This window comes from Leuciscus leuciscus (assembly GCF_965113295.1).
Source record: "Leuciscus leuciscus genome assembly, chromosome: 7".
Taxonomy (NCBI): domain Eukaryota; kingdom Metazoa; phylum Chordata; class Actinopteri; order Cypriniformes; family Leuciscidae; genus Leuciscus; species Leuciscus leuciscus.
Genome location: NC_138731.1, coordinates 30,412,548 through 30,426,624, shown reverse-complemented (window position 1 = coordinate 30,426,624; position 14,077 = coordinate 30,412,548). Strand labels below are relative to the sequence as shown.

The window sequence follows — 14,077 nt, the reverse complement described above, 5'->3', positions numbered from 1 at the left end:
TCCTTCAGAAATCATTCTAATATTCTGATTTGGTGCCAAATATTTCTTCTTGTTATCAATGTTGAAAACAGTTGTGCTACTTAAAATTTGTGGAAAAATGTTATAAATTTGTTCAGGATTCTTTGATGAATAGAAAGTTCAAAAGAACAGCATTTATTTTAAATAGAAATCTTTTGTAACAATGTCTTTCTCTTTACTCTCACATTTGGTGTTTTTTTAAATAATGTTTTAATAAATATTATTTTGTGATAAAGTGGCTAAACTAGCTGGTTAAAAAGATCACATTATTGCTCTCTTGATTTGTCACGAGTCTTTGTAATAATTTCTTTGTGATCATTTTTTTTTACATTGCAACAAAATGGCTTCCACTGACTCTTACAATAGCTTTTCAAACATTACATAATATACTTTATATATATATTTTAAAGCAAAGCTGATTCACTACTTGTAAGAAATCATAATATAACATGCCAAAATATATTTATTCCATATTTATTTGCCAAACCAAAGAACACAGATAAACCATAACAGCCTTTTAAAAAAGCAGAGTCTCATGCTCTCAAATTTCAATCATCAAACGGGCTTTTATTACATTAATATTGCTTTGGTAGTATTTCTTAAGAAAAGTAGACCGTCCACTCTGACATAAATAGAGACAACAGACAAATCAAATAGAGCAGAACATCATAAAAAGACAAACAACAAAGACTCACTCATGCATTCATATTGAGAGATGTGTGTGCATGTGTGTATGTTTACAATATATGATAAGATGTAGCAGCTCTATCCAGACTCTCTCTTGTAGTGTGGTTTGCTTTATACCCAGTAGAAAATGATGTGTGCACTGTATATATACATCTAGCAGCTCTGTCCAGCCTCTTTCTGTAGTATGGCCTCCTCAGTGCGGAGGGGAAACGTGTCAATGGTGGTAAAGATCTCTGCTGATGTGATGGGGAAAGTGTAGCGTTGCTTATCCACACCCTGTTTGTCCAGCAGAACCATGCTAAAGGAATTCTGAGACAGCTGCAGTAGCAACCTGCCCCACACAAACAAAACACACACACACATTTACTGGACATTCAGTAGAATGATGCGTATCAGGAGGTGCTTTCTAGTGGGAGCAATTCACAAGTTCTTATCTACCAAACATCGTTTAAAGAATGTTAATTTAGAGCTTTCTTTCAAGCACTGTAATCAAGTACCTGAGTTGTAGAGCCAGCCCTGGAGGGATGAGTCTGTGTCTGATGCGGCCGATCTGAGCTGGATACACCCCCACCAGCTCAATCACTGTCACATGCCTTAAGTCCAGACCACACTGAGCATGCTGCACAATACAAATCATCCAGTTTACTTTACATGTGTGTATGTATTTATTATTCCATCATTTTTACATTTACATTGTTGTTTATCTATCTTTGTGAGGACATTCATTGACACAATGCAATCTCTAACTCCTTACCCTAGGTAAGACACTAAGTGCCTAACCCCAACCCTTACTGTAAAACCAAGTCTTGACCCCCAAACAGGCCTTTAAATGGGTCTCAGAAAGTGAGGACCAGTCAAAATGTCCTCACTTTAATCTCTTTGTCCTCACTCCGATGGTCTAAAGCCCGGGACACACCAAGCCGAAGTCAAAGAACTAGTGGCGACAAAAGTTGACTGTGTTGCTGCGTCTCGGCCAAAAAGCTGCGCTTGAACACACCAAAAGGACTTAAAGGCGACTGTCAACTAGCACGTGTGTTCTGTGCCTGAGTATAAGTTAATAACTGTTTATATCAGCAGGCATCAATGGTATATTCTCATCATTCAAAAAGGAAAACCGAAACTAGGACTGCAGATATACAAACCGTAAATAAAGCCGCACTTGCTTACTGTTTTGAATATCAATCAAGCTAATCAGTTTTTCATTCCAGTCGCCTCATTTTATTATGGAAATATTAGTGCATTCGAATGCTCGGGTAAGATGACGTAAAATTATAACAGCCTTCTGTCTGTACTGTCTTGACTTTTTTGTTCGCTTTCGCTTTTATTCTGTTTACTAAGCTGAACAGCCAATCAGAGATCTCTCTCTCACCGGCGGCCCAACGCCAATTTCACATGCTGAATCAGCCCAAAAAACCCGGAAGGCATCCGACTAGAGCCAACGGTGCCAAACACAGCGATAAAACTATCCCGACCGACACTCAAAAACGGCCCAACATTGCCCGACGGCCGACCGTCGGCTTGGTGTGACCCAGCCCTAAAAATCAAACTGGTCATCACAAAGATAGTTGTGCCAACACACACGCTCAAACTGATCATCACAAAGATAGTTGTACAAGTACACACAGACACACACACACACACATTGAGCTAACTATTTTTGAACTACTTTAAACCAGAGGTGTATAGTCCAGGGGTCAGAAAGTAAAAGTCCTGCCATATGTTTATTCCACCCATGCACTAATTAGTTCTATGTCCTGGCTGAAAAACTGTGTTAATTAGCAAATCCAGGTGATTGGAACAAAATACTGAGGAGGACTTTTACTTTCTGAACCTGGACTTTGCACCTCTGCTTTAAACTTAAAACTTCGAGCTTTTAAAACTTTAAGCTTTTAAAACTTCTCCAAATTTAAAACAATTTAAAATGTCAAGCTTTTCAAACTACTTAAAACATTCCGACCAAGCTTTATATGCTTTATTTTTGTAGAATAAATAGAATAAAGAGGCAGATATTAATCTTGTACCTGTAAATTAGTCATTTGGAATCTGTAGTAGTGATTGGCAGCCGAGGGGGCTGAGATGATCAAAATGCGCCGTTTCTCATAGAACTGGTCCAACAATGCAGCAGCAGACCGCACACCGACATTAATATTCATGGCTTTTAATAAAACAAATCATTAGGATGTTATTCACCAGAGGGCAGGAAAGTAAGAGTAAGATCATGAATTTTACATGAACTGTGAGGTTTAATCGCATAAGAAGAATGTGAATAATTCTGTCATGAAAATTGTAATCGTTTCCTCTAGCATTTTGCCTCACAATATTAAATATAAATATTCTGCCAGAATAAGCAGCATCATTCTTATTTAGGAATGCTATGCAATCTTGCATTTAAGGGCGTATAATGTTTAATGCAAGGAATATCTCTGGCTAAGGTGTTTGTGAGATGTTAATGTGTGTTACGTACAGGCACAGGAAGTCTCCAGGCCAGACCATTCCATGTTAAACTGGCAGACTCTGGCAGCGCTGCCCTTTAGCTCGTAGCCTCCCAGACAGCGGAATTCACACGTGGCCCCGTAATTATCACCCGCACTGTCACATTTCATCCAGCCGTTGTCAGGGACAGAGAGAGGAGTACAGCGACGCACTACAATGTGTACATAACACACACTTATTACCTTACACACATTCATATATCACAATGCCAACACATTTTGCAATGCTCTGCAACTAAACAAAAGCAAGGATGCCACCAACTACAGTTTAGCTTTTCCAGTAACACACACACTGCCGTTCAAAAGTTTGCGGTCAGTTTTTGTTTTAAGGAATTAATACTTTTGTTTTTGTTTTTTAAGGAATTCATATTTTTATTCAGAAAGGATGCACTAAACTAATCAATACAATTTTACAAAAGGTTTATATTTCATATAAGTGCTGTTAATTTGATCTCTCTAAAGAATTCTGGGGGGGGGGAAATTATCAAGCTTTCTAGAAAAAATGTAATCAGTACAACTATTTTCAACAATGTTAAAAATAAGAAATGTTTTTTGAGCACCAAAACAGCATATTCGAATGATTTCTGAAGGATCATGGGACACTAAAGAGTAATAATTATGCTATAAGAATAATTACATTTTTAAATATATTAATGGAAAACATTTAACATTAATATTTCACAGTGCTTTATTATTGTGTTTTAGATCAAATTTATGCAGCCTTGTTGAGCATTAAACTTCTTTGAAAAACATCAAAAAAATCTTTCCAACCCCAAACTGTTACGGTACGTGGTGTAGTGAAAAGCACAGAGAAGAGGAATAACAGTATTTAATATAAAAACTCAGGAGACACTAACTTAAACAACATAACATTAACGTGAACGGACAACGACTGAGGGAGAACACAGGGTATAAATGCATGGGCAATCAAAGGGAGCTGATGAGTGAATGACAAGGAACAGGTGAATGAAATGACTAATCAAACAGACTGGGGAAAACTAGGTCACAGGACTAAACCAAAATGAAACATAATGAAGGGGGGAACACAGAACATACATGTTACACAAACATTTGAACAGTAATGTACAGTTGTGGTCAGAATTATTGGCACCCCTGGTAAATATGATCGAAGATGGCTGTAAAAATAAATCTGCATTGTTAATCCTTTTGATCTTTCATTAAAAAAATTCACAAAACTCTAACCTTTCATTGAAGTAAAAGAATTGAAAGTAGGGGGGAAATCACATTATGAAATAAATGTTTTTCTCCAAAACACGTTGGCCACAATTATTGGCACCCCTAGTATGTTTTATGAGTAAAATATCTCTGAAGTATGTTTTCATGAATATTTACATGTTTTATTACACCAGGTAGACTAAACATGAAATTGTCTAGCTATGGCTTGTTTGTTTCACAGGTGTATAAATATGAGGAAGGCCAAATTCCCTTAATCATCCATCACAGTGAGTAAAACCAAAGAATATAGTTCTGATGTGCAGCAAAAGATTGTTGAGCATCACAAAATAGAAAGTGGCTGTAAGAAAATAGCTAAAGCATTGAAAATCCACACTTCCACCATCAGGGCAAAAATTAAGAAGTTCCAATTAACTAAAGATGTTATGAATCTGCCTGGAAGAGGGAGGGCGTGTGTCTATATTGTCTTAATGCACGGTGAGGAGGAGAGTTTGAGTGGCCAAAGACTCTCCAAGGATCACAAATGGAGAATTGCAGAGATTCGTTGAGCCTTGAGGTCAAAAAGCCTTCAAATAAATCAAACAACCCCTACATCACCACATGTTGTTTGGGAGGGTTTCAAGAAAAATCCTCCTCGCTCCTCCAAAAACAAACTCCAGCATATTCAGTTGTCAGACACGACTGGAACTTTAAATGGGATGAGGTTCTATGGTCAGATTAAACTAAAAAAAGAGCTTTTTGGCAGAAAATCCACCAGATGGGTTTGGTGCACACAGGGATAAAAAGTACCCCATGCCCACGGTTAAATATACTGCTGGATCTTTAATGTTGTGGGCCTATTTTTTTGCTGGAGGTCCTGGACATCTTGTTCAGATACATGGTATCATGAATTCTAGCAAATACCAACAGATTAAAAATCAAAACCTGATGGCCTCTGCTAGAAATCTGATAATGGGCCGTGGCTGGATCTTCCATCAGGACAGTGGTCCAAAAACAAACATCACAATCAACACAAAAATGTGTCACTGAGCACAAAAGAAAGCTTCAGTCATGACCATCCCAGTCCCTGACCTGAACCCTATAGAGGATGAGTGGGTTGAACTGAAGAGAAGAAGCGCCAACATGGATCTGGGAATCTGAAGGATCTGGAGAGATTCTGTATGGAGGAATGCTCTCTGATTTCTAGTCAGGTGTTCTCCAAACTTATCAGGCATAGGAGAAAACTCAGAGCTGTTATCTTGGCAAAAGGAGGTTGCAAAAAGGCAGTAATTAATAAAAGGGTGCCAATAATTATGGCCAATGTGTTTTGGAGAAAAAAACGTTTATTTCATAATGTGATTTTCCCCCCACTTTCAATTCATTTACTTCAATAAAAGGTTGGAGTTTTGCAAATTTTTTGAATGAAAGATCAAAAGGATAAACAATGCAGATTTATTTTTACAGCCATCTTTGATCATATTCACCAGGGGTGCCAATAATTCTGACCACAGCTGTACATATTTAAATATGTTACCTTCTAAAAGAGCTTAAATGTATATTTTGTAGCTAACATTTTTAGTTGCTCTTTGTTTAGCTAAGCAATTTCAAAGAATAACTTGACTTAAATCACGAGTAAATGATTAAACATTTCAAACATTAAATATTTCACTAAAGAACTTACCTCTCACTCGAACATTGAACCTGCAGGTCGCCTTGTTCTCAGCACGGTCAAACACAGTGTATGATAATTTATGATTCCCTTCTGGGAATTGCGAGCCTGGTGGATTTCCTTTCAGTATAACACTACAACAACAACAACAATGGTTTCTCACAACAAGAATCTAGACAGTGATTAGATGTGAATTATTGTGAATTCAGTGATTCTCTTTGGTCAATCTTGGCATTGAGGGGTAAAACATTTTTGAATAAAGACCACTGAACTGAGTGAGCATAAAACTGATTCACTGACTCTGTTAGGATGCCGTCCGCTGTGTCTTTGCCCTCTGGCGTGTCCCATGTCAATTTGGCAGTGAGTTTTCCTGGTTCAGCTGTCTTCTCCTTTATATTAGGACACTTAATAACTGGGGGATCCACATCTGAGACAGAAAGCACCTTTACATGCCTTATCACCTAAATACTAGGCCTATGTCATCAATCCAAATCTGTAAATGAATATTAGTGAGTGCTCAATGACTGTTTCACTCACCCAGGCACACACAGTTGCCCCCGCTCCACGTTCTGCTGCTTTGGCAGGTGGCGCTGTGGTCTCCACGGAGTGTGTATCCTGGTGAGCAGAAAAACTGGCAGCGGGAGTTGAAGTAAGACCCGTCTGAACACTTAAAACCTCCGTTAGTTGGCATGGTCAGTTTAGGACAGCGGACTTCTGTAAACATAATGGACAATCACTGCTGTCAATCCAAATAAATTCACGTGTCATTCAGCTGCTGACTGACATGTGGCTGGTTGTGGCCAGTACTAAGCTGTGTCTTGAGATTTCTTCAGGAATCAGTCAGTTGAGAAACTGATCAATTGAATTATAAAAAGCAACAACTGGGAAATCAATAAATGAATTAAAATAGATACACTCAACAATCAAACTTTCAGCATGTGGCAAAAAAAGATTAATGAATTTAAAGTTTGGTCATTAAAAATAATCAATTAATAAAAACATAAAAAAGACACTACTATTCAAAATCAAGTTTGGGGTCAGTAAGATTTTTTAAAAGAAATTAATACTTTTATTCAGCAAGGATGCATTAAATTGATCAACAGTGAAAGTAAAGACATTTACAAAAGATTTCTATTTCAAATAAATGCTGTTCTTTTGCAATTTCTATTCATCAAAAAATCCACAAACAAAAAAATATATATATATACAGTACAGGTCAAAAGTTTGAAAACATTATTATTTTTAATGTTTTTGAAAGAAGTTTCTTCTGCTCATCAAGCCTGCATTTATTTGATCAAAAATACAGAATTTTTTTTTAATATTGTGATATATTATTACAATTGAAAATAATTGGTTTTCAATTTCTTATACTTTAAATGATCATTTATTTCTGTGATGCAAAGCTGAATTTTCAGGATCATTACTCCAGTCTATCACATGATCCTTTAGAAATCATTCTAATATGATGATTCATTATCAAAGTTGGAAACAGTTCTGCTGCTTAATATTTTTTCATAACCTGTTATACTTTTTTAGGATACTTTGATGAATAAAAAGTATAAAAAGAAAAAGAAATAAAAAGAAGCAAATTTTTAAAAAAATAGAAATCTTTTATAACAATATACACTACTGGTCAGTAATTTGGGGTCAGTAATTTTTTTTCTTTTTTTTTTTTAAATAAATCAATACTTTTATTCAGCAAGGATGTGTTAAATTGATAAAAAGTGATAATAAAGAAGATTTATATTATTAGAAAATATTTTTTATTTTGAATAAATGCAGTTCTTTTTAACCTTTTATTCATCAAATATATTAGGCAGCAGAACTGTTTCCAACACTCATAATAAATCAGAATATTAGAATGATTTCTAAAGGATCATGTGATAGACTGGATGTCACATGTGACACTGAAGACTGGAGTAATGATGCTGAAAATTCAGCTTTGCATCACAGGAATAAAATATTTTTAAAAGTATATTCAAATAGAAAACTTATTTTAAGTTGTAATATTTCTGTATTTTTGATCAAATAAATGCAGCCTTGATAAGCATTAGAGACTTCTTTCAAAAATATAAAAAAACGTAATGTTTCCAAACTTTTGACCTGTACTGTATATTAATCAGCACAACTGTTTTCAACATTGATAATAATAAGAAATGTTTCTTGAGCAGCAAATCAGCATTAGAATGATTTCTGAAGGATCATGTGACAGAGTAATAATGCTGAAAATTCAGCTTTGCCATCACTGGAATAAATTGTATTTTAAAATATATTCAAATAGAAAAAAGTTATTTTAAATTGTAATAATATTTCACAATATTGCTTTACCGTTTTATTGTTTTTTACTGTAGTTTTGATCATATAAATGCAGCCTTGGAGAGCATAGGAGACTTCCTAATTTTACTGACTCCAAACGTTTGAACGGTAGTGTAAATAAATGAAAAAAAGTAAACAAATAATTTGTGATTATGAATTGATTGATGAATGCATTAAAATCATTGTTAAAATATAGAATTGATTATGCCTTAATCCTTTCCTTAATCATTCAAGTGAGTTAACACGTCAGCATTAATAGGCAATATGATCTTATGATTGAGCTCAGTAAATGTTAACCTCTGCATGCGTAGTTTCCTGACCACTGTTTGCTGGCCATACAGAGAATCTCGCTGCTGCCGTGCATCTCGTAGCCCGTCTTACAGCGGATCTTGCACCGAGTTCCCAGAACGTTCTTATAACGCTCTCCGCGTGGTGTCTGGCAGCTGACGTGACCATGTTTGACTTTCACTGGGGCGCACCACGGCACACCTAGAGAGAGACATACGTTATCACACATGTACGCAAAGACACTGAGTCATAACAAAACACGGCCTTCAAAGCTTACCTTGACAACTGGCATAATCCAGACATGAATGGAGAAAACGTGAACAAAGATAAAGTAGCACAGCCACAGAAGAGGAAGCAATCAGAGGCCTGAAGCCTAAGCAGGCAGTCAGAGATGTAGTGTCTTCTGTGTTGTGAGTGTATGTGTTCTGACAGCAGCGCTTGTGTGTTAAGATGTGGTAAGAGTGTTTCACTGAGAGAAGGGTTTAAGTTCTGTGTAATGGGTTTTTGGGATCAACATGTGCATTTAATGTAGTATGTCCTTGCATGTTTTCACCTGTGTGTCGCACATCTTCATCGTCAGTGTATGGCCAGTATCCAGAGCCTGCAAAACAGTTTAGGACAGCACAAGCAAGAAGAGTTGGCATGACCGCAGAATTTCAGATTCAGTTCAACTAGAATCATTTGTATTCTGTGTGACTATATTAGAACAAAACAAACCACAGTTTGTTTTTTGTTGTAATATCTTGTAATAGTTGTATGTTCAGTCTGCTAACTATGGAAGCCTCAGAATAAAAAAGGTAATTGTGTACACTATCGTTCAAAAATCTGGGGTCAGTACGATTTTTTTTTAAGGGATTAATATTTTTATTCAGCATGGACTCATTAAATTGATAAAAAAAAAAAAAAAATTTCAGTAACAACATTTATAATGAAAAAAACATGCTGTCTTTTTGAACTTTCTATTCATCACAAAATCCTGGAAAAAAGAATTTCCGTTTCCAGAAAATTATTAAGCAGCTCAACTGTTTTCAACATTGATAATAAGTAATATTTTTTAGCACCAAATCAGCATATTAGAATGATTTCTGAAGGATCATGTGACACTGAAGACTAGAGTAATGATGCTGAAAATTCAGCTTTGCCATCACAGGAATACATTACATTTTAAAATAGAAGTTATTTTAAATTGTAATAACATTTCACAATATTACTGTTTTCATTTTTTTTTTTTTACTGTATCGAATAATTGCAGCCTTGGTGAGTATATGAGACAAAAACAGTATGTTAAAAGACAAAAACACAGCAAAAAAAAAACGATCTATCTATAAATACCTATCTATCTTGACCCCAAACGTTTGAATGGTAAGTACTGCATTTATTCACAATCTCACAATGTGACTTTCATATATATATATATACTTTATCTTTATCATATATATATATATTTTTTTATTCTTACATTTATATTTTTAAACAGGCTTTCATAGCTAGGCTTTCACTGAAATGGGTATGTTGTATTTATTGACATGGCATGAAATGCAACAATGACCCCTGCTGGTAATTAAGTGAATTACAGTGTGTCATGTTGCGATGCAGTGAAAATGGCAGCCACATAAAATAACATAGGACACTATATTAGGATAACATGCTTTACAGGGAACATGACTAGATGGAATAGATGTTGGCATGGCTTTATTCAGAGGTCAGACTAGTAGCTACCAATTTTTCTTGCTTATTTACATTCAGTGTCATAACAGAAGCTCCTTCACAACAGTCAACGTGTAATTTCATCCTCCACCATGCTGCAGGAAAAACAGTAATGTTCTCCAACAGAAACAGGTTTCAGTGTTCTATTCCATCTAATTCGGTGAGTTGTACTTACTGTATTATGAAAGTAAGTGATCCATACTCCAATGAAACTTAAAACAAGACCTGCTTCAATAAATCATGGAAAACTCCATTACCCACATTTTGCCCTCTTAGATTGGGATCAAACACAAAAAAAACTAGAGGCTGCATTCACGCGGATTCGCTTTTTTTATTCCCTCTAGTTCTGTTCTCTTGGCTCGTGTGTGTGTGTGTGTGTGTGTGTGTGTGTGTGTGTGTGTGTGTGTAAGTGAGTGGATGGCTGATCACACAGCAAGTTAGATCAAAGCTCCCTCTGATGGAGTAACAAGAACTTGAGAGAGACAGAGCAGCAAACACATATACATACACATACACACACAATGTTAATGCAGAGCTAGAGGTGAATCATGACAGGACCACAGTTTTCCAACTTCTATCATGGAAAACACTCCACAGGGATCATGTGTGTAGGTGTGTGTGTGCTCCATTTGGCAGATGAGTTTTCCTGTTCCATTCTGTTAAGCTCAGCAGAACGTTGTGTAACCCAGAATACTCACTGAGATTTGCTCTCTCTCTCTCTCTCTCTCTCTCTCTCTCTCTCTCTCTCTCTCTCTCACACACACACACACACACACACGTATACTTCAAACAGAGGGAGTTTCCACTTACAGAAAACTTTGTCAACTAAAACATATAGTTTCTGTTGAAAAGATTTCACAACTTCTACCATGTTTAACTTAAAACTGGATTTGGATGAACGTTTTGCAGACATTAGTCATAAGAAAGCAAGATCCCTCAGGCTCCCCATGTTCAGTGTCTGCAACAGTTCCAGCCTCATGGATTCACAGCTCTTATGTGTGTGGAGTTTAGTTAACCTTATTCTACAGACTGACGGGGAATTATAGACTAATTATGTTTATATCAATCCATCAGCCACCACACATTGACCAAACACCTTAGCAACCACTGAAAAAATGCTTGTAACCACACAAATAAACCTTAGCAACACCTTAGCAGCCACCCAGAGCACATTAACAACTGGCTAACAACCACTCAACACGCTTCAACCTTCAAATCTCTCTACAAATGTCAATATATTCAAACTACATAAGGCTTACTTACATATGTTTCAGAAACTGCCCACATATTCAAACTACACTCACTAAACAGCCTTTAGACTTTTAAAAATCTTTTATTGTCAAGGTTTGTCTTCATTTCTTTTTTACATTTTAGTTTGAAACTATTGTCCCCCCACATCAATGTGTTTTCTCTCTCTCATATATATGCAACAAGCTTTGCTCATCCAAAAGAGTTAATCTCTGAAAGCTACTGATTCACATTAGACAAATAATAGCTCAGAATGTTAAATTCATTCGAGTTTGGGCATGTGGCTGTTTTACAGCTACATGCATTCACTCATACTAGTTCGAGTCAGGACCGTGTTATGTGGACAGTCTGTGTCTGTTCAATCTTAATCTTGCAACATGTCTTCAAGTTTTAGCCAGCATGAGTCTGTGTTTGTGTTCACAAGGCCATAAAATACACAAACACAAATAGCCACCCAGTCTTTGTGAATAAACAATGTAAATCATTTGAGATAATTTACCAAAACGCATCATTTATTTTACTGGCGTTTACTTTACACATGCAAATAAAGCCAATATGTGAGTCTGATGGTCTGTTGTATTTTGTAAATTGGACCTCTCATGCATTTACAAACTGTAGCCTGGACCACAACCACAACCTAAAACCCAAAGACAGGACAACAACCTCACACAGTCACTCCGCATTGAATTACATTCCCAGCCGTGGTCTCACTCTAACAGTGCTTGAAATGGAGATTGGTAATTTAGAGTAATTAGTTCTACCACCACAACACATGCATCTCTTCAGCTTTTTCAATTGTGTGTTTCCAGAAGCACAGGAAATGTGCATGTCTAAGCAAGTCCAAGCAAGACTCCTTTTTCATTAATTTTCTAAACAAATAAAATCTTGGAGTGAGACACCATGAAGGTTTGAAGGGACCGAGGTGCACACGGTGAATGTAAGCAAGTGTGAACTGCTTCTGCTGGAATATAAACACATTACTTCATCACAATGTTTTCTGGAAGTAAAATGCATTTTTGCCCTCACTAATATACAGCAATACTTCAAAAGACCCTCCTTAGTCTGATACAAACAACAATACTGATGAAGCAAACATAAACCAAAGCACAAAGTAGATTAAAATGTTATATAGATTCCTAAAATTACCATTTACATTGGTTGATCAGGTACAGGCTTAGCAACCATAATCTAGTAATGGGAAAGTGGACAGTATCTAGATCTGGATACACAAAAATCCTAGATTTTTTAGTTAAAACAAATTTTTTTTCATAACATGTAAATAACTTATCAAAACATCAGACACATTTCTAAATAGCAGTCCCAGACTCCATAGCCCCGTTAGCATAGCCTGAGGGACAGTGAGTAGCACAACACCACCAGCATATTAATACACACCTCCAGTGATGCTTTATTGCTTGTTTCATATTTTGCATGTATAACTTCTTGTAAATTCAATGTCATTGTATCATATAATTACTATTTGATTCTATTGACTTGAGACTTAACCAAGGAAATGACTCATGATGAATAAGACAATCTTTAGATCTGCAAGACCCTATTGAGTAGGCACTTGAAAATCTGCCTAAAAATAACAGTAAATAGATAATGAAGAATAATGAACAAACTTAATATTAAAAGTGCATGGTATTAATATGAATTGTCCTGCTAGAAGTCCAAAAGGGATTTTGAGATCTTGAGACAAAAGACTGTTGAACATGTCTGCTCTATAGCCTATGCTTGGACATTTTGTAAATGTTCCCATTAAACCTTTGCTGACTCTTCGGGCACACTGTTGACCTACTGTCCAGAAGACATTATTACAGTATTACTGTGTGTCACTAATCACATATATTTTAAAGACGAAGCATTTAAAAGATATGTCCCATCAGTATTGAGCACTTCGACCGGGCGCGCAGTGTCCTACTGGTGACAAGTCATCAGTGCATTTTCATATGAAAGAGGTCAGTGTCTTTTTCCTGGATTTAAGAAACTTACCCCCTTCTTTCCCCCCAAACAGCCCCAAAAGCGTCCACGTAAACACTCTGAGCTCTGTTGAAATATACTGTGCCTAATACAGAAAATCAAGCAGAAACAGCACGGGGAAACTCTCAAATGCACAAATACTCTATTTCCTCAGATTTTTGCACAACTTTGCATTAGTTTGATAAGTATTGCTCAACACATTTTGATTGATTAAAGGTCAGAGCGCGAGACTCAACAGGATCCGTTTGGATGGCTCTCTTACCGTCATACGCAAAGCTTCCGGACAGCTGCAGTCCCACTATCATATACACACACATCCAGGTGTCCATCTTTAGGAAGTCCAGGAGCTGCTGGGAGACCTCGGGTACATTCCTACGATAGAACCAGAGCACAAGCCCGAGCCCGCCTCCTCAATAGAAATACGAGAGCTCTTCATCCAGCGCGAGCGCGCGCACAGAGCGGCGCGGGGACTTTTGGTGTATGTATAATTATGATA

At 36.6% G+C, this 14,077-nt stretch overlaps 1 protein-coding gene across 2 annotated transcripts; it reads right to left on the bottom strand.

The window, feature by feature from the left end:
* Window positions 1-476: 476 nt before the first annotated feature.
* srpx (sushi-repeat containing protein X-linked) lies at window positions 477-14,006 on the bottom strand. 2 transcript variants are annotated; one of them, XM_082175108.1, is made up of 10 exons: window positions 13,844-14,005; window positions 9,197-9,244; window positions 8,653-8,844; window positions 6,577-6,753; window positions 6,340-6,466; window positions 6,052-6,173; window positions 3,170-3,349; window positions 2,727-2,860; window positions 1,203-1,324; window positions 477-1,036 (listed from the first exon to the last, which is right to left on the bottom strand). In XM_082175108.1, the coding sequence occupies exons 1-10, from the start codon at window positions 13,908-13,910 to the stop codon at window positions 859-861; spliced, it is 1,347 nt and encodes a 448-aa protein (XP_082031234.1). In that variant the 5' UTR covers window positions 13,911-14,005; the 3' UTR covers window positions 477-858. The 2 variants fall into 2 exon arrangements, with proteins under 2 accessions (XP_082031234.1, XP_082031235.1); XM_082175109.1 differs by lacking the exon at window positions 9,197-9,244 and having other exon boundaries at window positions 13,844-14,006.
* Between the last annotated feature and the right edge of the window lie 71 nt (window positions 14,007-14,077).

Excerpts from the sequence above, each read along its gene's own strand:
- srpx (XM_082175108.1), bottom strand. The coding sequence starts at position 13,910 with ATGGACACCTGGATGTGTGTGTATATGATAGTGGGACTGCAGCTGTCC. Across the intron at positions 8,845-9,196 it reads TGAAGATGTGCGACACACAG|GTGTGCCGTGGTGCGCCCCA; the intron begins GTGAAAACATGC and ends GTCTCTCTCTAG. Across the intron at positions 1,325-2,726 it reads TCCAAATGACTAATTTACAG|CATGCTCAGTGTGGTCTGGA; the intron begins GTACAAGATTAA and ends TGTATTGTGCAG.